This window comes from Strigops habroptila, chromosome 21 (genome assembly GCF_004027225.2).
Source record: "Strigops habroptila isolate Jane chromosome 21, bStrHab1.2.pri, whole genome shotgun sequence".
Classification (NCBI taxonomy): domain Eukaryota; kingdom Metazoa; phylum Chordata; class Aves; order Psittaciformes; family Psittacidae; genus Strigops; species Strigops habroptila.
In genome coordinates, this window is record NC_044297.2 from 3,598,339 (window position 1) to 3,622,904 (window position 24,566).

The 24,566-nt window shown below is 50.0% G+C and overlaps 1 protein-coding gene across 1 annotated transcript in view; it reads right to left on the reverse strand.

Moving 5' to 3' along the window:
• The window catches only part of ZMAT4 (zinc finger matrin-type 4), a 54,518-nt gene extending 32,004 nt beyond the window's left edge, over window positions 1-22,514 (reverse strand). Inside the window, exons 1-2 of the mRNA XM_030509977.1 lie at window positions 22,390-22,514; window positions 6,626-6,727 (exon numbers count right to left, since the gene is read on the reverse strand). Coding sequence (XP_030365837.1) covers window positions 6,626-6,727 — 102 coding nt within the window. The 5' untranslated portion in view covers window positions 22,390-22,514. The remainder of the gene's footprint in view (window positions 1-6,625; window positions 6,728-22,389) is intronic.
• Between the last annotated feature and the right edge of the window lie 2,052 nt (window positions 22,515-24,566).

Consider the following 24,566-nt stretch of genomic DNA (forward strand, 5'->3'; position numbering starts at 1 on the left):
CCCAAGGGAATAGGGATGTAGGGAACAGAGCAAGCAGGGTGGGAACCTCCCAAACGGGCTTTGCACAGCCCTTGCTATCTGCCTGCAGCCGAGGTTCCGCAGCTCAGGGCACTCTGGCTCTTGGGTACCAATGCCCAGGCAGGGATGAACTTTGCTGCTGGGACAGAACTATCAAGTGGGAAACAGAAGAGTTAACACAAACACAACGCCTCCTCCACATGCAGCAGCAGCACGGCCCGTTGTTCCCATTCTATCTTTGTGTGTCTGAAACAAATCACTTTGAAACACGTCAGTGCCAGTCACCGGGAGCACGGCGCGTGGGACGGCTTTGTCACAACACACACCGTAACTAAAGACTCTGCTTTCAAACACCTGGAACCCACATGCAAACACGGGTTGCAGGTTGAAAATGCTAAAGAGAAGCAAGAGGGAATAGCTGGAATATTGCCCTCCTGTGTAGCGGGAGCGGAACGGGAACGGTTTGGCCCATCCTGGATAACAGCATCGTTTCATTGCTTTTATTCTATGTAGGCTTCATGTAACATCCCCTGTGCCTCCCCATTACTGCTACCCCAGGGTCTCATCCTCAGTGCATTTTACTGCTGCTCTGATAGTACCTTTGAACTTCAGCTATTTTTAGCCAGATATGGTACTCTGAACAGAGAAAACCTGGAAGGGAGCTGTACCATAGGGCTTTATCTACTCTGCTGTTGCTGCTATTTAGCAATAGATTTTGACACTGGGAGCACATTAAAACTAATGTTTAGCCATTAATGTTGACAACAGAGTAGCAACACAGAGCCTGGTGAAGTACCATTTAATCTACACTGGTTTCCTGAAGGAGCTAATGCTGCCCTGGTGAGTCTGTGCTTACTGTGTGCAGAAAAGCGATGAGGCAGGACAAACACCTTCCTATAACACACTCACATCCACATATCTCATACAATACGTTCGCCTCAATGTCTTTTAGTTGCTGCTGTTAGCACAACATGAACTAGGTACCAAGGCAATCTGCAGAAGGCCTGTGTGCACATACAAAAACCAGAACACCTCCATCACCTTTGCAACTGAGCCACAAAAAAGGCTTTCTTTAGCCTTATTTTTTTCTCCTCAAACCAAGATACCAAACACCAGCACAACCTGCAGAACAACAGCAATGTCTGAGCAGCCACTACAAACTACATCACACACGTACACCACAGCAAAGCAGATTCTCAGCATCATGGGGAAGCACACAGGAACAACAGGCAGGATGCCCCCTCCGCCTTCATCCTCTGAAGCATTTACAGGTTACTGCTACCAAAGGCAGCCAAACTTTGGCAGATAAATGCCAGCCATGGCAGAACACAGGGCTGGCAGATGCTGCATTCCCTTCGGTGCTACAGCAGAGCCCCTGACACACCAGAGCCCTGCGTAGCCTCTATTTCCAGCAGAAGCACATCCTTTCCTCTCCTCCATCCTGGAAATGCCTGCAGCATCCTGTGCACCGAATACTCCAGCTCCTTGTCTTCTAGTGCAGCATTTATTTTGTTAAATAGAGTATGTGCTCCTCCACTGCATTAATATTTCAGACGCAGGACTGCCTTTCTGAGCACACACATCTTGATCCTTCAGGCGCTAACGTGCCAATAGTAAACAGCGTTTATGATTCCCTCAGACAAGCCATCATTTCACACAGTTTCCTAGGGAAGGGCAGCCCAACTGGAAGCAGATTAACCCAAGCACACTCCAGCCCTGCACAGTCAAGGAGTATTGATGAAGCTGTCGATATCATCCGCTTCCCTCTGGACACAGGGTGAGAGATTCCAGAAAGCTCTTGGCTCGGAGCTATGCAGAAGGGAACAGCCCTTTATATGTTCTCTCCAGTTTCCTCTGCATCTGAATACGCTTTACCCCTGAGCTCCCCCTGCCACTCAGGCTCCACCACAAGCCTCAGAGCATCATTCCCTCATCTCACAGGGTGCACCCAACACCTTCTGGGCTTCTCTTCCTACAGACCTGGCTTTTTTCCTCATTTTAAATGAAGAAGCCAAGTACATTTGAACACCTGAAGCAATACAGATTACAATGGAGAAAAGTGTTATAGCAGCTTAAGGAGGCAAATGTGGTGATGAACATGCAGCTCAGGGTGGGATGGTGGGATCCGAGAGCAGCTTTGCATATCTGGTAATTTTCCTGCAGGATTTTCAAGGAGAAACTTGAAAATAAATGGGAACATCTTCCTAATGGTCGTGAACACTTGTATAGAGAGAGGAGGACTCGGAGCTAACTAAGAAAGCTTAGCTTTTTAAATTTACAGAGAACCAAATTGATTGATACAACCTCTCCCAAAGACAGGGGTGATCCAGAGAGCATCCAGCAGCAAAGAGGCTTTCCACTCCTGGGGAAGGCAAGATGCAGGAATACAGAATAGGAAAACCTCATCTCTGGGGCACAGAATTTCAATTGCATTGCAGCAAGTGCAGCACATTACAGTTTTCTTCTCCTGCTGTTTCTCAAGCTCTGTGGCACTTCCCAAGTCGCTGGTGCCCTCTCTGACCCTCTCCAATCCATCCAACGCTCTTTCTGAGGGCAGCAGTCGCTGCTGAGCATATTCAGCAACTGGTGAAGCAGCCACACAACTGCAGGAGCTTCTGATCACAGGGCAGCAGCCTCGGTTATTTCTCTGCAATACCTCCAAGGGATGAATGGTAATTGAATAATGATGCTTTGTTGATAAAAGCCACAGGAGCCTGATGCAAGACGCGGCACAAGCTGCATGCGCCGAGCCCCGGCCTTTTGCCAGGCTCTCCCACCTCCCCAGGCAAGGCTCTGTGAAGGTGCTGCCTTCTGGGTTATCCCACACACAGACATCATTTAAAGACAAAGTCAAATCAATCCCTTCATGTCAAAGTTGTGCTTGAAACACACACGCAGCTCATGCTACCAAAGCAGAGCAAAAAGGCTGCGAGATGCTCCCCATCCCTGGCGCCAGCACAGAAGGTACCACGTACACCACTGAAGAGCATCAGGAGACGGCTGGTCCCAACATCATGCTGACCAAGTGTCCCTAGGAAGGGGTCTGCCAGCCACCAGCAATGGAGGGGGCTTGAAATAGCTCCACCAGACAAGGACCCTTTGGCCTGGTGCAGGCAGCAATCACTGCTGCATCACTGCCCTTTTTTGTGATGCTTCATCTCATCAGGCATCCCGTTTCCCCTTGGTTCCTCCCAGGGGAGGGAAGGAAAGCCAGTGCTCGTGAGGAATGCTTGGCACAGCAGGCAGCACAGGGAGCTATTACCTAGCAGGGATTTTATCAGGAATCCATTTTTGGATGCTTCATTCCAGTAGCAGAAATGGGAAGGGAGTTTTCTGATGCTTCAGGGGACAAATTAAGAGATTCATTTGCGTTAAGAATTAAAATATTCAAACACACGATCTTTTGGGCATTGACAACAAGCACTAAGATCAGCCTCATCTCTTACTTACCACTGCGTGGAAGCTAACTGCTATCTCTAAAGCAGCCTCCTGTGACACTCAGCATCACAGTATGCAGAGAGCTCATTAAGGCATTTCCTCATTTGGGCACCTGCAACTACATTACGAGTCAATCCCAAAGCTAGGTACTCGGATCAGCTCTGCCCTAAGGCGAATCCTGGGCAGGAGAAGAGCACTTGGCAGCTCCACAGGGGTGGAAAGGAGAGCAGAGGTGCAGCAGACACAGACAAAGCACATAAATAAGGTTGCACAAAGCACATAAAATAAGGGCAGTATTTTTCTGTACGTCAAGCTGGAAGCAAAAAAATGCTGCAAACATTCCGATTCCTTTGTCATTTTCCACTGCACTCGCCCTTGGAAATAATACCCCTTAATACTGCACGACTGACATCAAATGGTATTTTATTCCTGGCAAAGTAGTGCAGAAGAAAAGAAGAGTTATTGGTTGATGATTTGGAGAAGGAGATGAGACAGTGATTGGAACTGACTATTCCTGTTTGGCAAGATAGAAACATCCCCCTTTCATACGTTGTTTCCCTCTATTTTCTTACAGAGAAATGTCTTATTCTGCATGCACAAAGGAGCCAAGATCTCAGTGCCTGGCACAAAGGCTGCAGATCTTACTCGGCTGTGCTGGAGAGGCAGCAGATCAATTCCCCTTCTCTGAGCTCTGGCTCAGTAAGGGCAAGGGCACTGTTGACCACAACATTCCACAGAGGACGATGTGTTACCAGCACAGCCCGGGAGCTTCTGATTGCTGGTTCCCAGTATGGTCTGCAGGTACCTTCACCGGCTGTGAGCAGGGTTGTTATTTTCCCTACAAAAAGAATCAGTTCTGTCCATTGACTGATTTTTAAAAGATAGAAAAAGAAAGGTGTGAAAATTGTGACCAGCTACTTTTGAACAAGGAAGAAACAGGGAATTTTACGTCCCTGCTATTAACTCACTGCCTTGCAGCAAGGGCTGGCTGTCCCGGGCACGATGGAGCTCAGGTACATTCAGCACCACAGTTTTGTACAAGAACAGGCATGTTGCCAATCCTGGTGTTATAAAAGTGAATATTCTGACCACAGACTTGCTCAAGGGAAGAGAAATGCCTTATGAACAGTGCCTGGCAGAGAGAACAGCCTTCTCCGTTTGTGGAGCGGATGCTCAGACCAAAGTCCTTATGAAACAGCATCAGAGCAAGAATCATTTGCACAAATTATTCTCCAATAGTTTTCCATGATTAACGTACATGGGGAATCACATACTTGTCTAATGTCTGACTAGAAAAACAGGCCGAGTTCACCCAACAAGTGAGTCACTACCACTTGCTTGCTCAGGTCTCTCACACCAGGAAGCAGCCAGGAGCCGCAGGGTGGTTTTCCATACACATTTGCAGTCAAAGCACATGGATTTGGGAGCTTCCCCTGTAAGGCTCCATCCAGCAGCACCTTCATGCTCCAGGGCATGGCCCATTCTCCCCATCCATCCGCTGTCTCCATCCCTCCTTCCCATTAGGCAGCCCAGCAGCAACGTTGGGTAATGACATTACTGTGCCCAACGTCTACAGCGTCTGCTGGGATTTCACAGGGGATGACAAATGAGCACAACACCTCGCGCTGGAAACACACAACACAAACCCGTGTTGTTTGCCACGTCTCAAAAACATCTGCTATGAATTAATGATTCGGCTCATACCTACAGTTACAGGCGCAGAAGGAAAGAGATTGGCTGAGCCCCCCATCACTCACCACTCGCTGCTCCTGTTCCTGCGGCAATGCCGCTGCCTCCTGTGGACAAAACTTGGCATCCGCATTGCCCATTCCGGAGATCTGGAAGGTGTCCCTAAAACTGCAGCCTTAGACTTGCAGTGGCTGCCAGAGATCTCTGCTGCACACTGAGGGCAGCCAGAGGAGCGCTTACAGGAGATGGCTGAAGAAATTCACCCAAACAGACACGCAAAGTGCCTTACAAGTAACTGTGCGTTATTGTTTGCATTTGTTATTAATGCAGCACTGCAGCCTTGAGTACTGTACAGTGATTAAAATCCTTGTATGTCACCACTGGCCACAGTGAGACAAATGTCTCTGCCGTGTACCCATTGCTAAACACTTGAATCAGGGCACAAGTCTGGGGAAAGCCCATCTTCCAGCCCTCTTAGCACAGATTGTGGTTCTGTTGAAGTGCTGCAGACACTGACAGGCTCCATGCATCCAAATGCTGGGGCAGAACACAGCTAAGCCACAGCCCCCCAGTGCAGGAATGCCTCATCCCTACCACTGCCACATCCATCACTGCCTCTCCCAGACCCTGCAGGAGGGACTGGACCGTAGATGGGTCCTTCCCCTGCACCGCATCACCAGAGGGGTCAGTTCTCTGTTCCCCACACCATTAATACCCCAGAAAAAGGTGGCTGATTGCATCTAACCCTGTGCACAACCACCGCACAAACTGACCCTGCACCCTCTTCTTCATGTGAGCATGAATGAGAACGTGTTTGTTCTCCTGCTGGGTTAATGCTGAGAGAGATCCTTGCCACAACAAGGATTCACCCCACGCTGCTGTGGAATGGTTCCTCATGCCCACGGAGCAGGGACACGACAGGCAGTGGGTTCCCTCTCCCAGCAGCACAACCCTCAGTGATTTCCTCCCCGGTTTTACAGGGATTTATTTAATTCTGTTTTGAAGATATGCAGTGCTGTTAATTGCTGTTCTAACACGTCTCTAATGATATATCCTAATTATTTATTGCTTGCCTACCTCTTAAGTGCTTAAATACATCCACAAATACTAATCTATTCTCTGCACAATCAGTGATTCCTACTCAGCGAAGCATAGTGCAGCACATTTAGTATCAAAACCCGAGCTGGTTTTGCTGAACTCTCCTTGCTCACTATTTCTTTGAAAACTTGCTTCCAGTCACGTTCAAACTGCAGATTTAGGAGGAAACCACAGCCATGCAGCATCGTTTACAGCATAAGATGCCACCAGTAAAGACAGATAGTCTTTTGAATGTTGAGTTTTCAGAGAGGAACTTTAAATGCTAGTTAGTGACTTGCCGGGAATGTGGTAGCTGATGCCACCCTGTACAACAGGCAGCTGGAAAAGGCAGTGATGGAGGAGTTACGGACAGATACAGCAGAGGTACCAGAGAGCATCCTACCTCGTAATGGGCCACGCGCTGGGACTCGGATATTAGCTGAGCGCTGCACACTTTGCAGTAACTCTCAGTGAATAACTCCTGGTCAATGTCGGACGATTTCATCTGTTCACGACAGAGGGAAGAGACAAGGAGCAGAATCAGTGACACGAGGCAGACAGAACAGGATGTGTTTGATGAGAGTCCCTACAGAGACACGGCAGAGCAATGCTGGAGCTGAGCGGTTCTTGTCACCGACTTTATAGAGCTGCAAATGTAAAACACGAATGGTCCCCAGGACATCCCCACCCACAATTTGGTGCCCCTGGGGTTATGCACAACCAGCCTGTGCCAAGTGTTTGGTCCATGACAGGTCCCGGTGCTGCTGGACAACAGCCCCATCCCCACCTGCATCCAAGGAACATCCAAACCCCCTTGGATTCCTGCACTGCTCTGCAATCCGTTTGTGTGTGAGCCACAGCTGTAAATGGCTGTTCTTCTCCATTACCTTTCATATCTAGAAACACCACGTACATAACCCACTACAGTATATATCACTCATGGCTTGAAACATGCTTAACTGTTTGTTATACAACATGGAAGAGCTGATAATGCAGGCATCATTACAACCTGGAGGAAGGTGGCTTTAAGCTCTGCTGTATTTCTCAATTCAGACACAGAGGAAATTGCTGGGGTGATTTAGTGGTCTCCAGCAGCTGTTTAAATATCTGTGTGTTCCCTGTAACTGCCAGCACTGACACTTGCAGTTCCAGAAGCCAGCTCCCCAAGTGACCTGCTTCACGGGAACACTTCAGTTCCTGTCACACCTTCCTCGCTGTGCAAGCAAATCGCAGGTATCCAGCTCTGAACTGGTAACCAAGGTATGTATCAGGAAGGTTGAGGCTCATAACAGGCTGAACAGAGCTAGAAGACATCAGAAGTAGCTGCATAGACAGGTTATTTAAAACCAAAAAAATCCCAGTGCCATTCAAGAGGGAAAATAGAGGCCGATACCTTCTGACTAGTGCCAAGATAGAATCATAGAATGGTTTGGGTTGGAAAGGACCTTAAGATCATCCAGTTCCAACCCCCTGCCATGGAATAGATCAATTCACAATCGTAACAAAGCCGGGCACAGTGGAGACTGGTAATACACCTTTCATAGAGCTTATTCTACTGATTGGGAAGAAAACCCACATGGAAATGAGCAAGTCTTGAGGGCTCATGAGCAGAAAAACAATCTGGTGGAGAACAAGATGCCGATGCAAGAGATCCCGGCCCCTCGATGCCATCCTGCCTTCCCTCGGGCTCAGAGGATGAGGTGCTCTGTGCACATCTGCCGACCTGGAGTGCCTGCACCAAACCCCGTACGTGTTGTGCTGTCTCAGTTCTGACAATCCCTGCACATCTTATGGAAACAAGCAGCTGAGTCTCCCAGAGGCTCCAGCCTGGAGAGATCAACTCTGCCCTAGCTCCAGGAAAAGGTTTATTTGGGTGTTCATGGTCTGCCAGACAGAAGACACAAATCTCAGTGCTCCTCTGCTGATGCCCTTGCTCTCTGATCCTGCTTCTTCTCTTTTGCTATCTGCCTGGGTTTAATCTTAATTTACTCTGTCTAGAGAAACACTATGTTAAGAAACTTTCAAAGACACCAGAAGAGCCTTTCAGGAGTACGAGACGTGTTGCAAAATTGCATCAAAGGCAAAATAAAGCAGGAGGGAGAAAGCTCATTTAATACAACAGATTGACACAAGGCAAGCCAAAGAATCTCATCAAACCTCAAGCCAACAACCAAGGCAGAAGCAGGTAATATCACCTTAATTTGCATGCAGTTGCAATGCTCACAGTATAAACTCTCATTGCAAAAATCAGAGCAAATCAAAAGCTGCTCAGTATTAGCTTAGACCTTCATGCTCTGATAACAGATCCCAAGTCTACTGTGCCCCTAACGTATGTGCATACGAATGGCATTGTCTTGTCCCCCCTTCAGAGCAGCGGGAGCTAATCAGCCTTATCCAGGAACAGGATTTCATGTCTTTTCTCTAAGCAGTAACTTCTGATACAGGTGTAGAATTTGTCAGCCTCAATATTGCCTGTTAGGTTCTATATGCCATTGTCACTACACAAGGATGTAATGCATCGCAAGAGGTGAACACAGTTATTGTGCTGACAACGTGAATGTTATGCAGCATGATTCACATGGAACTATTCAGGTTGCCTAATAAAGACTCTCTGGAATGGCAGACCCTCAAGTGATGCATTGACACACGACAGAAGCATCCCTATGTACTGACCCGCAGGTGGACACAAGCTCTCCATGCCCAGGACCCCTGATGCTTGCTGGGTGGGGAGCAGAAACACAACCAAGTGTCCTCCCCAGGCTCAGGATGCTGGCAGAGGCTTTCACTGCTTGTCTTTGCAAGTATTGCTTTTCAACAGTGATGGAAAGGCAGAGGAGCGAGGGATGGGGATTAGGGAACAGGAGAATAAATGGAAGCAAAGCCTCCTTCATGCTTTTGCATGAATATATTAGGCTAAACTGTAGAGAGGATTCAAACACATGTAAGCTTAGCTACTTAAAATAATTAGAAAGCTCTGGTAACAATAACTGCGTTGGGCAAAATTTATTATGAAGCGCTTGACAAAAATAACAGGTTCACCTTAGCAAGGGAGATTTCCACACAAGCAACCCACTACCAGCGCCCGCTTCTACAAGTCACCCTTGCAAAGCTGCCACTAAAACCAAGGCAGCCTGAGAACAAGTTTAAACTCAAGTACCAGCTATTGCCTTAAGAAAACAGCCTTCTTCCTGTCCCAAATAGATGCAATATAAGAGCAGGAGCTTTTTCCCCTTCTCAGTAACCTCCTAATTGTGTCTCTGCTGCTGGGGAGCCCTGTGCAGCCTCATTTCCCAGAGCCTATCTGAGGAATGACACTAAATTTGACTGGTACGACCTCCTGGCTCTGAATAAAGCTTTTACGTTCAGTGACTGTTCCTTTGCTTTTCTTAAAATACCTTTTTTTCTGTACTTTTCCTCAGCTACCACGCTAGAGCAGTGCATCAAAAGGATGCCGAGGTAATATGCAGTGAAATGAATGCAGGGACACGGGTGTCCCCACACTGTGTGCTTTAAAGCAGGCTCTCACTGCCACAGCCCCCAGGCTGGCCCTGCATGCAAGAGCATAGGAAGGGTCCAGGGCTGATATTCCTCTGGCCAAGACCCTGTTACAGTGCAAGAACAAAATGAGAGTCCTGTCTGCTCCCTACAAAGGGGTTGGTCCAGAGATGCTGCAAGCACAGCAAGGCCACCGCAGGCTGATGGCATCTGTGCATAGCTGCAAGGGCTCCCCTCTGTACAAGAGGCAGACTCTAGACACGGAGCCTGGGAGAAAGAAAACAGCTTTGTTGTGTGGGTACATGACCTAAAAACAGCGCTTCCTCCTGCTCCAGAAAAGCTCTCTGCCCCCCCTTCCCCTTTGTCTTCTTTTGTGGGTCAATCCGTGCAGTGATTTATTAACTTCTTCCGCCTACAAGTGTCATAAAGGGAGTTCATAAGCAGTTAATATTTCTATGTTTCTCATCACTTCATTTCTCTCTGATTCTCCCTGCCTACAAGTGCCTAACAGCCCCTAGAACTGACCAGCCTTAGGCTGATCCTCCCTGCACAGCCCGTCGCTGTCTAAAAGCAGAATGGAACAGAGGGTTCATATCCAGGGCTCTAAAGCACTGTGCACCTCTGGGATGCTCAAGGAGAACCACAGATGCTGAGCAAGGAGGGACGTGTTCCCTGCACGTCCTCAGAGGCTCTTCTTGCAGGGAGTTGAAGAATCAATGTGCGATTCACAGCCTGGTCACCAAGGTCTAAATATTCCCAGCTCTTGGTCTCCTCCTCAGTGGGGGACACAAACAGCGAGGCCTCCACCTCCACCACAAGCACTGATCACTCTGTCTCCTTTCAAAGGGGTTTATTATTGCCTCTTGTAGTGGCACTGCAGTGCTGAGGCCCCTGTCAGTGCTTCAGATCAGTAACCTCTGCACATGTCAGCTCAGCATCGCCAGGAACAGCAAACTGTGTCGTGAGAGGCTTCGTTTTAAATACTTTGTGCCATATGGCTACGATTCTTCTCAGCAGTTTCAGTGACTACAACAGCTTAATGAAAATCAATTTGATGGGGCTGACTCCAGATTTTGGCAACTGCTAGAAAGATGCTAAGTTACATTAAATTTTAGAGGACAGCAATCCACATATTGACATCAGAGACATGCTCAAAGCCAAATTCCTTTTCAAGACTACGCTTTGAATACTGGACACAGGCACATATGTGCCTGTCACAAAGGAGAGGATGGAAGTGCACCTGCAATAAGTGCTTTGGCAACCCAGACCCGTCTGGGGCAGTAGAACTGCTACAGGACCTCGGGTAGGTGCAGGGACTGGTTGATGGGTGCTTGTTGCAGCAGCTCTTTGCTGTTGCACCAGCCCTCGGGGTCCTCACTTGCATCGGGAGCTGCAGCACGATCTGCAGTCACTGCTAGGGAACACTTCCCGTCGCATTTCTGATAAATATGGTTGTAATCTCTTTTCTGGCAATCTTTCTTCCACAAGCTGCTTCTGGTTTTACTGTTATATACCCCTTATTATCAACTCCATCACCCCTTCTTTTGAGCAACGAGCTCAGTGAATAGGAAAAGAAGGCCTTTTAATAACATGAAATTCACAGCTGGGAGCAAAAAGTTCCGGAGTCCACAACAAACACGAACGAGACAGAGGTTTTCTAATTCCAAGTTTTGTCTTTTCTATCACTTCACAGACTAACCCTGGGCATTGTTCACTGACAATTATTTCTGTGTTTCAACAATAAGCAGAAATCTACAAAAACCCTGAGAAGCTGCAGCTGATTTCACATCGTTTCAGGGTAGGGACCATCCCTCTCCCGTGCAGGCTGTTGTCAGACGGGTTGCACCTCTTCCACTCACAAGCACCCACAGATCCCACAGCACTCAAAGCAGCAGCTCAGAAGGGGATGTATCAAATGGAGACAGCAAATGAGGGATCTAAACCTGAGATCACAGGGAACGGGTGTCTAAGCTTTTACCCCGCATGACTCAGGTACATGGATGGAAGTTACAGGCAGACTTGGCTGCTGCGGCCGCAGACCTGCACCCCAACCTCTGCCTCACCCAACCAGGGCCCTGTAGACCCACAGGACTTAGAGATCTTGGGGTGCATCAGCCTTTGGTCTGGCTCACCCAAGGTGCTTGTTCAATCACCTACTTGTTGTCATGCACACATATTCACTTTCGTATTGTACAACCCACGACAAGGAGCACCATCCGATAAAGCACCAAATTCTGCAACTCAGTTCCTTCCAGTCAAGAGTAAAGAATAAAACTGTGATCCCATATCCAATTTACTCTCAAGAGCCTTAATCACCTTTCCCAGAAATAACAGTTTCCAAAACCTCCGTGTTGGAGCACTAAAGAAGGGGCGACCGAGCATGTGCAGGAATGTCAAATGCAAACAGCAAGGCAAAAATTAAATCGCCTGATTTTCATGTTATGAATTATTTGTTGCTTGTGCTGCTATCGCTCTCCCATGGATTAACATCTCGTGTAACACTTCCTGGTTTCTTCTGGTATTTAATTTGTCTTGCAATAAAAAGAAGAAAAGTCTTTGCTAATAATTAATGTGCTTTCGGCAGCTCTGTCACTGCACTTACAACCAGGCATCTGAAGAAATGCAAAGTACTGCCTTTTGAAGTGCCTTATTTCCCAGCACTATCAGCATTGTGACGGATGGTTGAGCCTGTTCCACGAGTGCAGTTCTCTCTCAAGGCAATGGCAGCAGCAGCAGATGTGCTCCAGGCATTGGAGCCCACAACAGCCCCAGTGCACAGCATAGGGAAAAGGGCAGGGATGGGGCAGCCTCCGGGAGGTGATGACCCTGCCCATGAAGAGCTTACTATAAGCACATCTTGGGAGGATGTGCATGCTATTTTCCTCTTCTCCTGCCAAACCAAGGATGCTCTATGTCCCTCCAGCTGTGCTGCACACCTGCCACCTCTGCCATGCAATTCTTGTTTGGTTTGGGGTTTATCTGCCCCTTCCCTACCCCTTCCATCCTTGAAATCCCCTCTAGAGTCAATTTGCTTCACTTCTGCATTCAGCCTTTGATGCATTTTGACACGCTTTATTGGAGCCTTGAAAATCAGAACAACATCGCGTGTGGCATGAGCTGGGGAGCAGGAGAGATCCCGCACGTGGCTGCTGCATGTGGCAAAACACAGAGGAGAGGCTGTGGAGAGCAACACGGAGGAGATAGAGCCTTAGTGCAGACGAGTCTCAGCCTGAGCACCCCAAATGCCCAACTTCACCCAGCTCCCCCAGCACGAGCAGCCACATCCTTTGCTAGGACCTAGTTCTTGATATTTGCTAGCGCTGAGATAGGGGCACTCAGAACAGTGTCCTCTCAGTGGATGGAGATGATGCTTTTGAGAGGAGCCTCACAGCTCCCACACTGTGGAGGGAAAGATGATTCCCTCTGGGACTGAATTCCCCTGGGATTCATGAGTGGGGTGGGAAGCTGCAGATGTTCCACCTCCTCACCAGTGTCACCAGCTTATAAATAGTAGAACCAAGCAAGAAAAAACCACCCCAAACTGAGGAACATGTCAGGAAAAACAGCGCCTCGGGCAGAGGGAAGTCAGGAGGGGTGGATGATGCCCCCAGGCAGAAAAGCAACAAGGCCAAGGCTCTGGGTGCTCAGGATGCTCTGCATCCCCTAATGCAGCACTGGAGCAAATGACAGAGACAGAGCTTATGTGTGGCAGTAAAATCCAGCCAGTGCCTTTTTGACCTACTGCCTGTCTGAGGAGGGAACAAAGGGCAAGCTGAGGAAATTACAGGCGCAGAGATTTAGAGAGCAAAGGAAAGAGTTGTTCCTGCAGCAGAGAGCAAGCTCTCCGTGCCACGAATTGCCTCAGGGGGTGATGAAGGAAGGATGCTGCCAAGTTTAAAGGGAGCTACACTGCAATTTTGAGAGCAGCACCATCCCTTCCCTATAAATGTGTATATCCAGTTACACACGTGAAACGTTCTAATTATTCACACCACATGAGGATTTAATTGCAAACGTGCTGACTTGAATAACAATGTATTTTTGAAAGGGAGATTGATGTATTGTGACTGCTTTAATAAAGTTTGCAGGAACTGAACGAAGAGCAATCACATCTTGTGCCTCGGGGCGTCAATTCTGCATCCTGCGTACTTCAAGGACGGGCCTCTGATGCTCGCTCCATTGCAACTGGACAGCCCAGAAACCTCCTGAATAAGGGGTTCAAACTGACCTGTTCAGGCGTTGGCAGAGGCTGCGCTCTGAGACGGAGGAGGTGATGTAGCTGTATGGCAGAGGGGAAGGACTCGCTCAAACTGGGATGCAGAGAGGTGGAACGAGATGCCCTGGCCTGGGACGTCTCTGCTGCTGGCGTCTCCCTGCAGAAACAGATTCTCCCCGACTGAGCCCTGCCCAAAGCCCACCCTGGGGAGGACACAGCCTAGCATGAAGCCCTGGCACCCTCTCCCTTCAATGCTCACCTCCCCTTCGAAATCCTCCCACCGCTCCCCTCTCCACCCTTCTTCCCACCATGGATGTGCCCCAGCCATGAGCTGCACCCCGAAGAACCCGGCACCCCCCCGGGACCCCGCACGGCGTCGGGAGCGCAGCGAGGCGCCCGCCGGGCTGCATGTGCGGAGCCGCGGTCACCATGTGATGCTCGCGGTTGCTATGGAAACGGTGGTTTCTCACAAGAAGATGCATAAATAGTGTCGGAGCATCCCCGGAGCGCGGTCTGCGCTGTCAGGCTGCGGGTACCCCACTCACCGGTCCCTGCCCCGGGGTCGGTGCCAGGGCTGCGCCAGGCAGGAGCCGGTGAGCGGCTCCCGCACAGCCTCTCTCTGCAATCACAATCAGGACGCCACGTTTATTTTTGGATAAGCAGGACCTACTTTTTCCTGTGGCTCCCTAATAACGTAGGAAACAGTGGGAAGCGAGTCAAGCCGAATCCCGTGCCTGCAGCTCGTAGCCTCTGGTACTTTGCATAATCAGGGCTTGTCACTCCCCATCAGCTTCAGCTCACAAACCCAAGAGGCAAAGCCATGTAAGGTGGCAACGAGCTTAAAAGAAGCCTTCAGAGAACAAATCTGTCCATCGCCCGTGGGGGATTATTTTAACATTGGATTCCTTCATAAAAGCCTGCGTGCTGGCCTAGCTGAAGCTAAGCTAAAGCACCTCATATCAAAACCAGCTTCAGCCTTAACAGCACCAATCCTGAATCAGTTTAAAGTCACTGCTTAATTCCCAACAGCACTAAAAGCTTCCTGCCCAGCAAAGGTTAACGAAGTCAGCAACAGCAGAAGCAGAGATGCTCCTGGTTATCCTCACCATCACCCAAGTTCACACCCATGGATTGAGCTCATCTCCTCTCTCTGGGACAGGTCGTCTGTCCATGACACATTCAGTACCTGCCAGCCAGAGCTGCCTCATCGAGTCCCACCCAGTGAGGATTTATAGGAGCCCAGCTCTTCCCGAGGCAGCCAAGCAATGCTGGCCAGGAACCATCCGTGTTTGTGATGATTGATGGACTCTGCTCCCTTCAGCTACAGCTCCCCTGCTGTAGCAGAGCTTTTGTAATCAATGAAATGATTTAGAAACAAGACACCAGGAATGCAAATGCTTTCTATCTAAGTCCCCTGGTTAGCATGGAGCAGCTAAACCCCCTGCCTAATTTAATTGCACATCCAAATTCCACATCCTCTAAAGGGTATCAGCAGATTTCATTAAACTTCTTCATATTATCGTGTAATCTGTCAATTAGCTTTGTGTGTGCAACAGCAACCAACAAGGAGCTTTATCTTAAGAAAAACATAAAACATTGACGTCCTTCCTACAGCCCTTTTCTTCGCCCATCCTTGATGTAAAAAAGAAAAGCCACAACCCTTCTTTTGTTTGCATTTGTTCTCTTCTCAGAAGCAGGAACATCTCCTCGCTCATCCCCATGGAGCAGAAGCATGCTGGAATTCTAAGCTTTACGTCAGGCCTGCCTTGTCTTTGGGAGCATTTCAACAAGACACTCAGATAACTCATCCCTCAGTTTCCCTCTGGAAAAGCAACAACAAAACAAAACCCTGTTCTGGCCCTTACCAATGTAGGAGCAATGAGCAATGGTTCAGCAATGCCACTGTGGTGCCGCAACTCCATGTGTCTCCCTTCGGAGACCAGCTCCAGGGTTTGGAAACGTTTCCAGCTCTCCATAGTCTGGGGACTCCTGTTCCTACAGTATTTATTAGGCATCCCCAGTGGTACCGAGAAGCAACAAAAAGGCATTAAAACAAGCTAATGTGTTTGATACAACATGAGTTTTCAAAGTGGGGTTTGTAAGTTATCCTTCAGTCATGGCCATCAGCCATCCTCTCTGGCTAGAGGGGAAACAGGGCTGAAAAATGCTTTTTGTATGTTCTGCAAAGCCAGAAACTCCCTGTGCTTTGGTAGGAGCAGGAAAATACCGTTGTCTCATGTGCACATAGATCCCAAACTTCTGAAAAGTTTCAGCCTTCTCCAAAAAGCAGAAGACTGAAGAGATGTCTCAGCTATTCCACCTACCAGAAGCACAGAGGGCAAGACCTGGCAGTAGAGAATTGCTGAGAAACAGGAAAACATCCATTGGGAAACACCAAATTCCCAGAGTAAAGCATCACCTGGTGCAATCAGAGCCAGATGAGAAGGAAGCACTCATTAAAACATGACTTATTCCCAAGGAGGCTGAACACGATGGGGTTCACCACGTTCTGCATCAGGCAGAGGTGATACGGAACAGCCCTGTGACCAGTGACAGAGCTCGCTCTGAAACCATGACAGAGCTTGGTAGTCTGGAAAAGCCTTAGATAGGAACCAGCTGCATTGCAGAAAGAGGCCATGAACCTCCTGAAGAGTTTCATAAACACGAATTAGTGAAGACAACTGTAGATGGCACCGAGGACTCGGTTCCATCCTGCTCTGCAATGTCATTCCTTGCCCAGCATAGGAGCAGAGCACTACGGATCAGCTCCTCACATCCCTCTGCTTTCACACCCCATCCCCACACATGGGATCCCCATTGAACCCCCAGCCTGCACCAGGAGCACAAAGGGGACAAAGCCCAGCACCTCCTCATGGTAGCACAGAGACTGGAACCGCAGTAAAAACAACTGGCAATTAAAGAGAGAACAAAGCAGGCCCCCACACTCTGTGTGGCTCCTGTCCCAGCCAGGCTCCCGTGAACTACAGCCACGTGCTTGGAAATTAGGCAGATTAATTATTGCTACAATTAGGAGTATCATGAAGCATCTCTGGTGGCAGGAAATAATATTGTCATAGACTTGCATAATCGCTCGGTGTTTCCCGAGGAGTCATTATCCTGATGCTTTCACCGGTGACACTGCAGGATGCAAGCCACCACATCGATTCATTAGCTTTCATTTTAAGTCAAGCTGAACTCTGGCTCTCTCTGACACATGCTGCCACTGAAGCCAAAGCTCTGTGAAGCTCAGAGGGGTGGGAGGCATGGAACACGCCAACCCGGGATGCACACCCAGTTATGAGTGAGAGCAAGTGAAATGCTCTGGGGGTTCAGCTTGGATCTGACCATGGGAACAAGCACCCAATGCACCAGGGCATGTGTGCACAGACAGACATCTCACAAGGTGACCAGAGCAAAGCCCAGCACTGGGGCTGGCCCCACTGCATCCACCCCACCATACACAGAGGCCATGCAAGGTTCTGCCTCTCTTACCAACACCCTCAGCTCAGATGTGCTTGTTATACACCAAATACCAGAGCAGCTTGCACAGCATCCCATACAACAGGGGGTTGAACTGATTCATTTATGCCTTCAAAAGCAGCGGGTGTTCGGTTCCATCCTGTTCCCGGCGTTTCTGACAAGGCACTTTGGGTGCTGCAGCTCCAGCATCAGCTTTCCCCATTTTCCTAATCTAATTTTGAAGCCAGTGCGTGCCTCATATTTGCAGCTAGCTGCTGGGTGCCTTGTCTGTGGCTCTATCCTTTAAGGCAGCTTTAAATACCAACGTCTCACTTTGCCACCAAGTCCACCCACTGTTTTTAAGCGGCTAGATCAAATTTAGGAGCGGTTTTAAGTTCACGGTGCAGCTCCTGCAGCTCCCAGTGTTGATACTGCTTTTCAAGAGCCAGCTCCATCACACCCAGCTCACGGGCAGCTGGGGCCTTGATCACTCTGTATGATCACCCATGAGCAATATGTATGTGACATATAAGCAAGGAGACCAAAGGAGAGGCAGGCGACACCTCCAGAGCCCCAAGCGCAGAGGCTGATAGCCTGGAAAGGTTTATTTATACTCTCCCCCCTTGAGGATTTGTTTCACTCACAATCATGTATTGGCAAGAAGCGGGTCCAAGCTTAACTACATCTTCTACCTCATTTCCCCTTTAACAAGACACAATAAATTCCAAAGCAGAGCTATATTAAGAGGAGCGATGTTCTTCTGCCCTATCGCTTTCCAAATCAAGCTCCCGAAAGCCCTTTTTGAAGCTTCCCAGTTGCATTTCCAGACCTGCTCCCCTCCTCCGTGCTCTGGAGAAATGGATTAAACGAGCCTTTTGAAGTGCTGCTGCCTGCGAGCTGCTCTGGGGCAAGCTCAGCTTCTTCTTGCCTCCTTTAAGGGAGACAGCAACCACCACCTGCATTCCCATTTCCCTCTCATCCCACAGATGCCAAGGGGTGATGTGGCCTAGGAACCGATCCGATCTCCCTCTTATGCCAGTGGAACTTTGCCTTGGTGCCACCAGATCCATAAAGTCCTGCAAAACCTCTCAGGATTGAAGCTTGCCCAATGGGGAAAACACCTTCATGGGGCGAGTGCTGCATCAGCAGCCCCTGTCAGCACATTAAAGACCCAAAAGCTGTCAAGCATCACACAACGGGCAAGTTTTAATATTGAGAATATTCATCTCCAGCCATTTCTAGTTAATGGAACAAGGCAAACTGTCGAGAAAAATGGGAACATTACAGTAAAAACAACAACAAATTAAACTCTAACGCAATTAGAGAGCAATTAGGGATCTATCCTCTGGGAGCATTTTGGAACTCTGGGTCTTTCTCCAAATCTGATCTCTCCGCAACTTTATTTCTTCCTTGTTAATAAAGGCAGCAGCAAAAGGCACATCTCCCCTCCCCAGCCCCCTGCAAAACGCCATCTCCTGCTCTGCAGGAGCAGAAGGTGGTGGCAGGTAGAAGTGTTCACACCTCTGAGCCGAGCAGAACAGCGGCTGTCAGCAGAACAAGGTGCAAAGAGAGAAGAGAAATCGCTGCCTGTGTCTGCTGCAAGGTGACCAGAAACACAAAGACCCAGATGCTCTTGTGCAAGATCCGCGCTGAGCAAGCACCAGCAGACAGTGGAGCATGGGTGACCCTGGGAAACACTTTGTTTTCCTATACACAGCTCCCACAAAAGCCACAGCCCAGAAAAATATGTATTTAATGCCTCTCGACTCCTTAAATTCACCCACATTTCTGCCTATAGGTATATAGATATATAAATATATAGATATATAGATTTATGAGCCCCATGACCTGTGTGTGGCCAGACCACCCCATCAAGCCTGGAAAGGAGCATTAGGCACATCGTTCCCTGGAGGGCTGGGACACCAAGTGTGCCAACAAAGCACCCAAGAAACTGCAGGAGAACTGAATGAAGGGGCAAAAAGGCACTGTCCCAGAACGCCAGTGCCTCTCCAGTCTCATGCACGAGCTGCTGAAGGTCACAAATGCAAAGCCAGCGCAGCAAAGCCTGGCTCTGTTAAACCTGCCTTCAGGACACGCAGCCGCAGCAAAGACTTTGTGCAGAGCAGAAGGTGGTTTGGTGTGGATGGAGGAAAACCTTTCTCCTTGTTTTCCGCAGTGTCTGCACTCCCAACTCCAGCACTGTTCGGCAAGGGGTGTTTTTCACACATTGTAAGGAATAATAAAGCTTCCAGATGTGCTGCTACCTGCCCAGAATCTGTCAGGGAGATAAATATGCAATGGAGGGAGGTGGAAGCCTTGACCTTCATCTGTTTCTGTACCCAAATCCACCCTTGGGAACACCAACGGCCCTGTTTTGGCCTAGAAATTGGCCCAGTTCCGAGTCTCCCAAACCAGTTCTGGATCTCGAGTCACACCTCCTTCCTTGGGAGCTTAACCCAGATAAATGAGACACTCAGGTCTGACCGTGCCCAGGATCAACCAGGACCAGCCCTAGGAGCCCCATTCTTGCCATTTCCAAGGGGTTTCCATGAGGCCCCCCAGCTGGAGAACACCTTATAATGGAAAAGGGTTAGATTAGAGACTCAGGAGTCTGAAAAGAGAGTGATTTTTGGTCAGAAGTTCCTTCTTGCAAAGGAATAATTCCCAAAACTCTCCACCATTCCTGCCTACATTTGACAGGGAGGATGAGGGCTGTTTGTTGGTGGTCTTAAACTAGGGATTTTTCCTCCCTCCATCAGCAAAACCTCTGCAGGGAGGGATGATAAATGCATAGCTGGACCAGACCAGCCATCAGCATTCCCAGGTAAATCTCCAGGCATGAAGAGGGGGGATTAGGTGGTGCAGTGTCATGCACCGAGCCGTAAAACCCCCAGAGAGAGAAAGCTGGGAGCAAGGTACTAACTCAGCAAGGATCACCCGGTGGCACCGACTCTGCTGCAAACTGGAAGCAGCAAATAAACTGGATCCAGGGAAATATCAGCAAAACATCTCCATACACTGACAACACCTTCCCAAGAAGCCAGCGATGCTGTGAGCAGTGAGGGAGGCCTGGCAGGGGTATATTATGTGCCCTATAGCAGCACTTTAGCTCCTCTGAGCTTTCCAGCACAGGAGAGGGCAGAGCAGGGCAGCAAAACCCAAGGGAGTAAGGCTGGATGCGGGAGGAAAGTTAAGACAATGCAGCTCAGAGCCAAGCAACCCGAGTTGGGCAGGTACACTCCGAAATGCCATGCAAACCACTATGTACAGGCAAGGATTCATTATTTGGAGTGACTCAGAAGTGATTAAGAACAATGAGATAAGATCAGTTGGGAAGGGTGGAAATCAACCCGAATTTTAGAATAGTCCCACCCCAGGATGTAGCAGGATGCTCCCCAGGGACAGGGATGCAGGAGGTACCAGAGCACTGGGATTAGGAGGTTTGTAATCGACAGGTCTACACTGCTCTGAGGGTAATAGAGGATTCTTACCTTCCCGCTCCTGATAAAATCAGGGGAAAGACCCATTTTTGGTGTAGAATGCTCCTGTGCTGCCCCCCCACCTCCAGGAGATGAGTCACTGTCTAGAACCTTGAGCAAAATACCTCTTACAAGATTGTTTATCGAGTCCCTGCCATTCCCCACCCCGCAGCACAGTGCACGGAGAAGGGGCAGGAGATGCTCCAGGTCACTGTCCCTCTCCTGTGGGATACCAAGACCCCAAAAGCTGAAGCCCCTCTGCCCAGCATCCCCTGTTCCAAGCTGTCCCCCCTCCCAAGCTCACCTCTTGCCTTCCAGAGCCAGTTGTTTGCGTGGTGTAGATGGGTTGCACGTGCTCACGTGAGAGCCAGCAGCACAAGCTCATGTTGAAAATGCAAACTGAGGATTTTTAAGTGTTTTCTCCACGCTTTGCAAAGCTTGTTCTTCACCCAGTGCTGCTCACCAAGGTCAGCATCAGAGGAGGGCAAAAGGAGCCCGTGACTGCCCAAAGAGCAGCAGTCAGGGCATGTTTAACACAAGTAACTGAGGGGGCACTGCCCAGGTCCAATGGATACAGACCCCCAGCAATTCAGATGGCTCAAGGGTCAGTGAGTAGAGATCTTCCATGCAGCCCAAACCAGCAGTCACCTCGCTCATGCTGCATAAGGGACAGCTTCTGCTTGGGGTCTCAGACCTATGGACAACTCCAGCTCAACACGTGTGGTAGCAGCCCCATGGGGATGCACAGACCAACCCCTTGGCCAGTGATGAGCAGGCATGCAGGCTGGAAGCACCCATGGGTGCTGCAGTGAGCTGGGTCAGGGCTGTCCACAGGGACAGCAGCCCCAGCGCTCAGCTGCCACCCTGGAAACCTGCTTCTGCTCCCTGAGGAGCACTGACATGGGAAGTTCTCCAAACTTCCCAAACAACAGAAAGAACAGGCTTGTTTTCCTGCATCCGCAGACATCCACACTCACATCCCGCAGCCCCACGAGCCCCTGCTCCCACTCTGGACTGTGCGGACACCAGTGCAGCATCCATTCAGTAGAAGCACTCGAGTTTCCACTGACTGCCCAGCACAGGGGGTGCTGCCTGCACCAAGGGGCCGGCCCGGTTGGTGGATGCAGCGTTCAGCACGGGAAGATGCCGTGATGCCCAGCACGGGGCTGGACCACTCGCCCAGCGCTCACCGGTCACCTCCGGCCTCCCGCCCGGGGTGGCACAGGCGGGACAGGCACCGGCTCCCCGCAGCGGGCACCGGTTGGACCCCGGTCACTGCTGCCTCCCCACATCTCTTCATTACCAAACCCGCTCCGTCAGCCTCGCTGTGCGTGGCAGCGGATCCCAGCGAGCGGCACGGATCACTTCCCACCGTGATCCCAGCGAGCGGCACGGCTCGCCTCCCACCGCCCTCCCACAAGCACCGCTATGAACCAGCTCCGATTCCCCGCTAAACTTTCCTCCAAGTCTCATCAACAGACTCAAGCATCGCGCGGGCTGGCGGGGACGGGCCGGTACCTTTGTGCCGCTGACCGGGCTGATGCGCCGAGGACAGCGGGAGGCTCCAGCGATGCTGCCGGGCAGGCGCCCGCCGGAGCTGCGAGCGCGGCGCTGCTCTCCCCGCAGCCCGGGCCAACTGCGCCGGGCAGGCGCCGGGCGATGCTCCGCGGCCGCTCCAGCTCCACCCCTGGCAGCAGCGATTGGCTCCGCTGCGCGCTGCAAGGCTGCTCTGGTCCCAGCAGCCTCCCACCGCATCCAGCTCCTACTATCAGCAAGAGCTTCCTCAAGACCCGATCGCCACGGCCAGAGACAGGTCGGGTGTTGGGCAGGTCAGGGAAAGGCGGATCTGTTGGACGCAGCTTAAATCAGAGCACCTGAGAGGGATTCTCCTCACTGTGTGCGCTAATCTGATTTGCGGGGCAGAGGCTGTGAAGGATGTCGCAGGCTCCAGCGGGAACACATTTACTTCCACACTTTTGCAGATGACGCACTTATTTTAACACCCTGGATTTATGGAGCGAGGCATCGAGGGACAGCGGGAGGCAAGACCCCCACATGGGGATGAGGGCAGGAACAGCTTTCTCAAAGCAGAAGCTAAAAGACAGCAGACACCAAAGGGAATGGGACAGGCTCATCTTCAGCCTAAGGGTACTCACAGCCTCCTGCATGCTGATGGGATGCAGAAGCCAAAGAAAGAGTGCCCAAGGCCAGGGGTAGAACAGGGGAGGACAGTGAACAGGGGATGGGGAAATCAGGGGGATGCTGATCCCTACAAGCCATGCATGGCGAGGAGACAATCCCTCATACAGCACCATGCACACACACCCTAGAGTCTATAATGCAAAGCCAGGTTTAAACCAACCCAATCTCCCTACTCTGAAATCCAGCTGAACCTAGAAAGAGGGTGGCCTTTGCTTGTCTTTTGTGCACAACGTCCTCCAGGCAAAGCCACTTCAGAGCTCAGGCTGAAAGTCCTGAAAACCCGGGTGTAACCAAGCACAATCCCATACACACCTTCCCTCTGCCAACGCTAAACTTGGGCTGCAATGTCATCTCGCTGCCCTCCTTTCCGCTTATAACAAATAAGGAGGGCGAGGACCGGCGTGGTACCATGGAGGGTTTCTGTCCCAGCTCTGCTGAACTGGCAGGTGCCTCATTTCCAGCACAGGAGCCTCACCGCTTGCAGTTAGGTAAGAAATGGGGACGTAATGGAGCAGAGAGGCTGTGCTCGAGGTGACATTTCCAGGCTGTGATGTATATGCAAACAACAAGGACAAAGGCAGTTAATCCAGCTCTGCTCCGCCTCCCTCTGCTCCCATAACTCTCCCAGCAGGAATGAGGGTGCTGGGTCTCTGCAGGGAAGGAGACAGGCCTCAAAGGTCTTTGCAGCTCAAGGCAATAGGGGGTTGCACCCTGGAGGAACCGGAGGGAAATCGCCCTGCATGCTGAGATGTGGAAAGGCTCCTTTATGCCTTTGCTTCCACAGCCAGGTAAAGCCAAGCATCCTTCATTCCCCTTCTGAACATTTGGCTAACCAAAGTGATGAGAGGCCTCCCCCTTTCCTCATGAAAGAGTTCTGCTCTCTAGTTATCACCTAGATAACAGTGCTCTATCTTAAGCAATACACCTTATTGGAAAGTGTATGTTGCATCCATAGCACAGTAATAGCAAAACCTGATCTGTACCCTGGGTGGGATGTCTCCAGGCACTCGCAGGTCAGCTGTGGCGAGGGCCTCTGCAGTACCTTTAAGGAGTGACTCTGTTTAGGTCGATTTGCTTCTATTCAATGTATTTTGTGGACAGTCTTGGGGGTGTTGTGCCACATCACTGGCTGCACTTGCACTGCCGGTGTCTGGAGCCTCACCCCGGTGGTGAAATGGGCTTTAAATCACCCTCTACCACACAAACATTAGAAAGAAAAGACTTCACAAGCAGTTTTCTCATTTCCAGCTTAATCCACTTGACAGCAGTTTTGCAAACTATCCGAGCTGCGATGCTTCATGATCCTGCTTGGCTCTTTAGCTGTAAAAAAACCTAACCCACAACTGATAGGGAGCATTTAAGCCTCCAAAACTGACACAAACTTCTTGGAGCTGCCACCTGGAGCCTCAGATACTTCAGTGCTAAAAAAGGCAAATCAGGCAGTATTTGCAATGATGCAGTTGCCATCCGGGGAAAAGAGATTTCTTAAATCC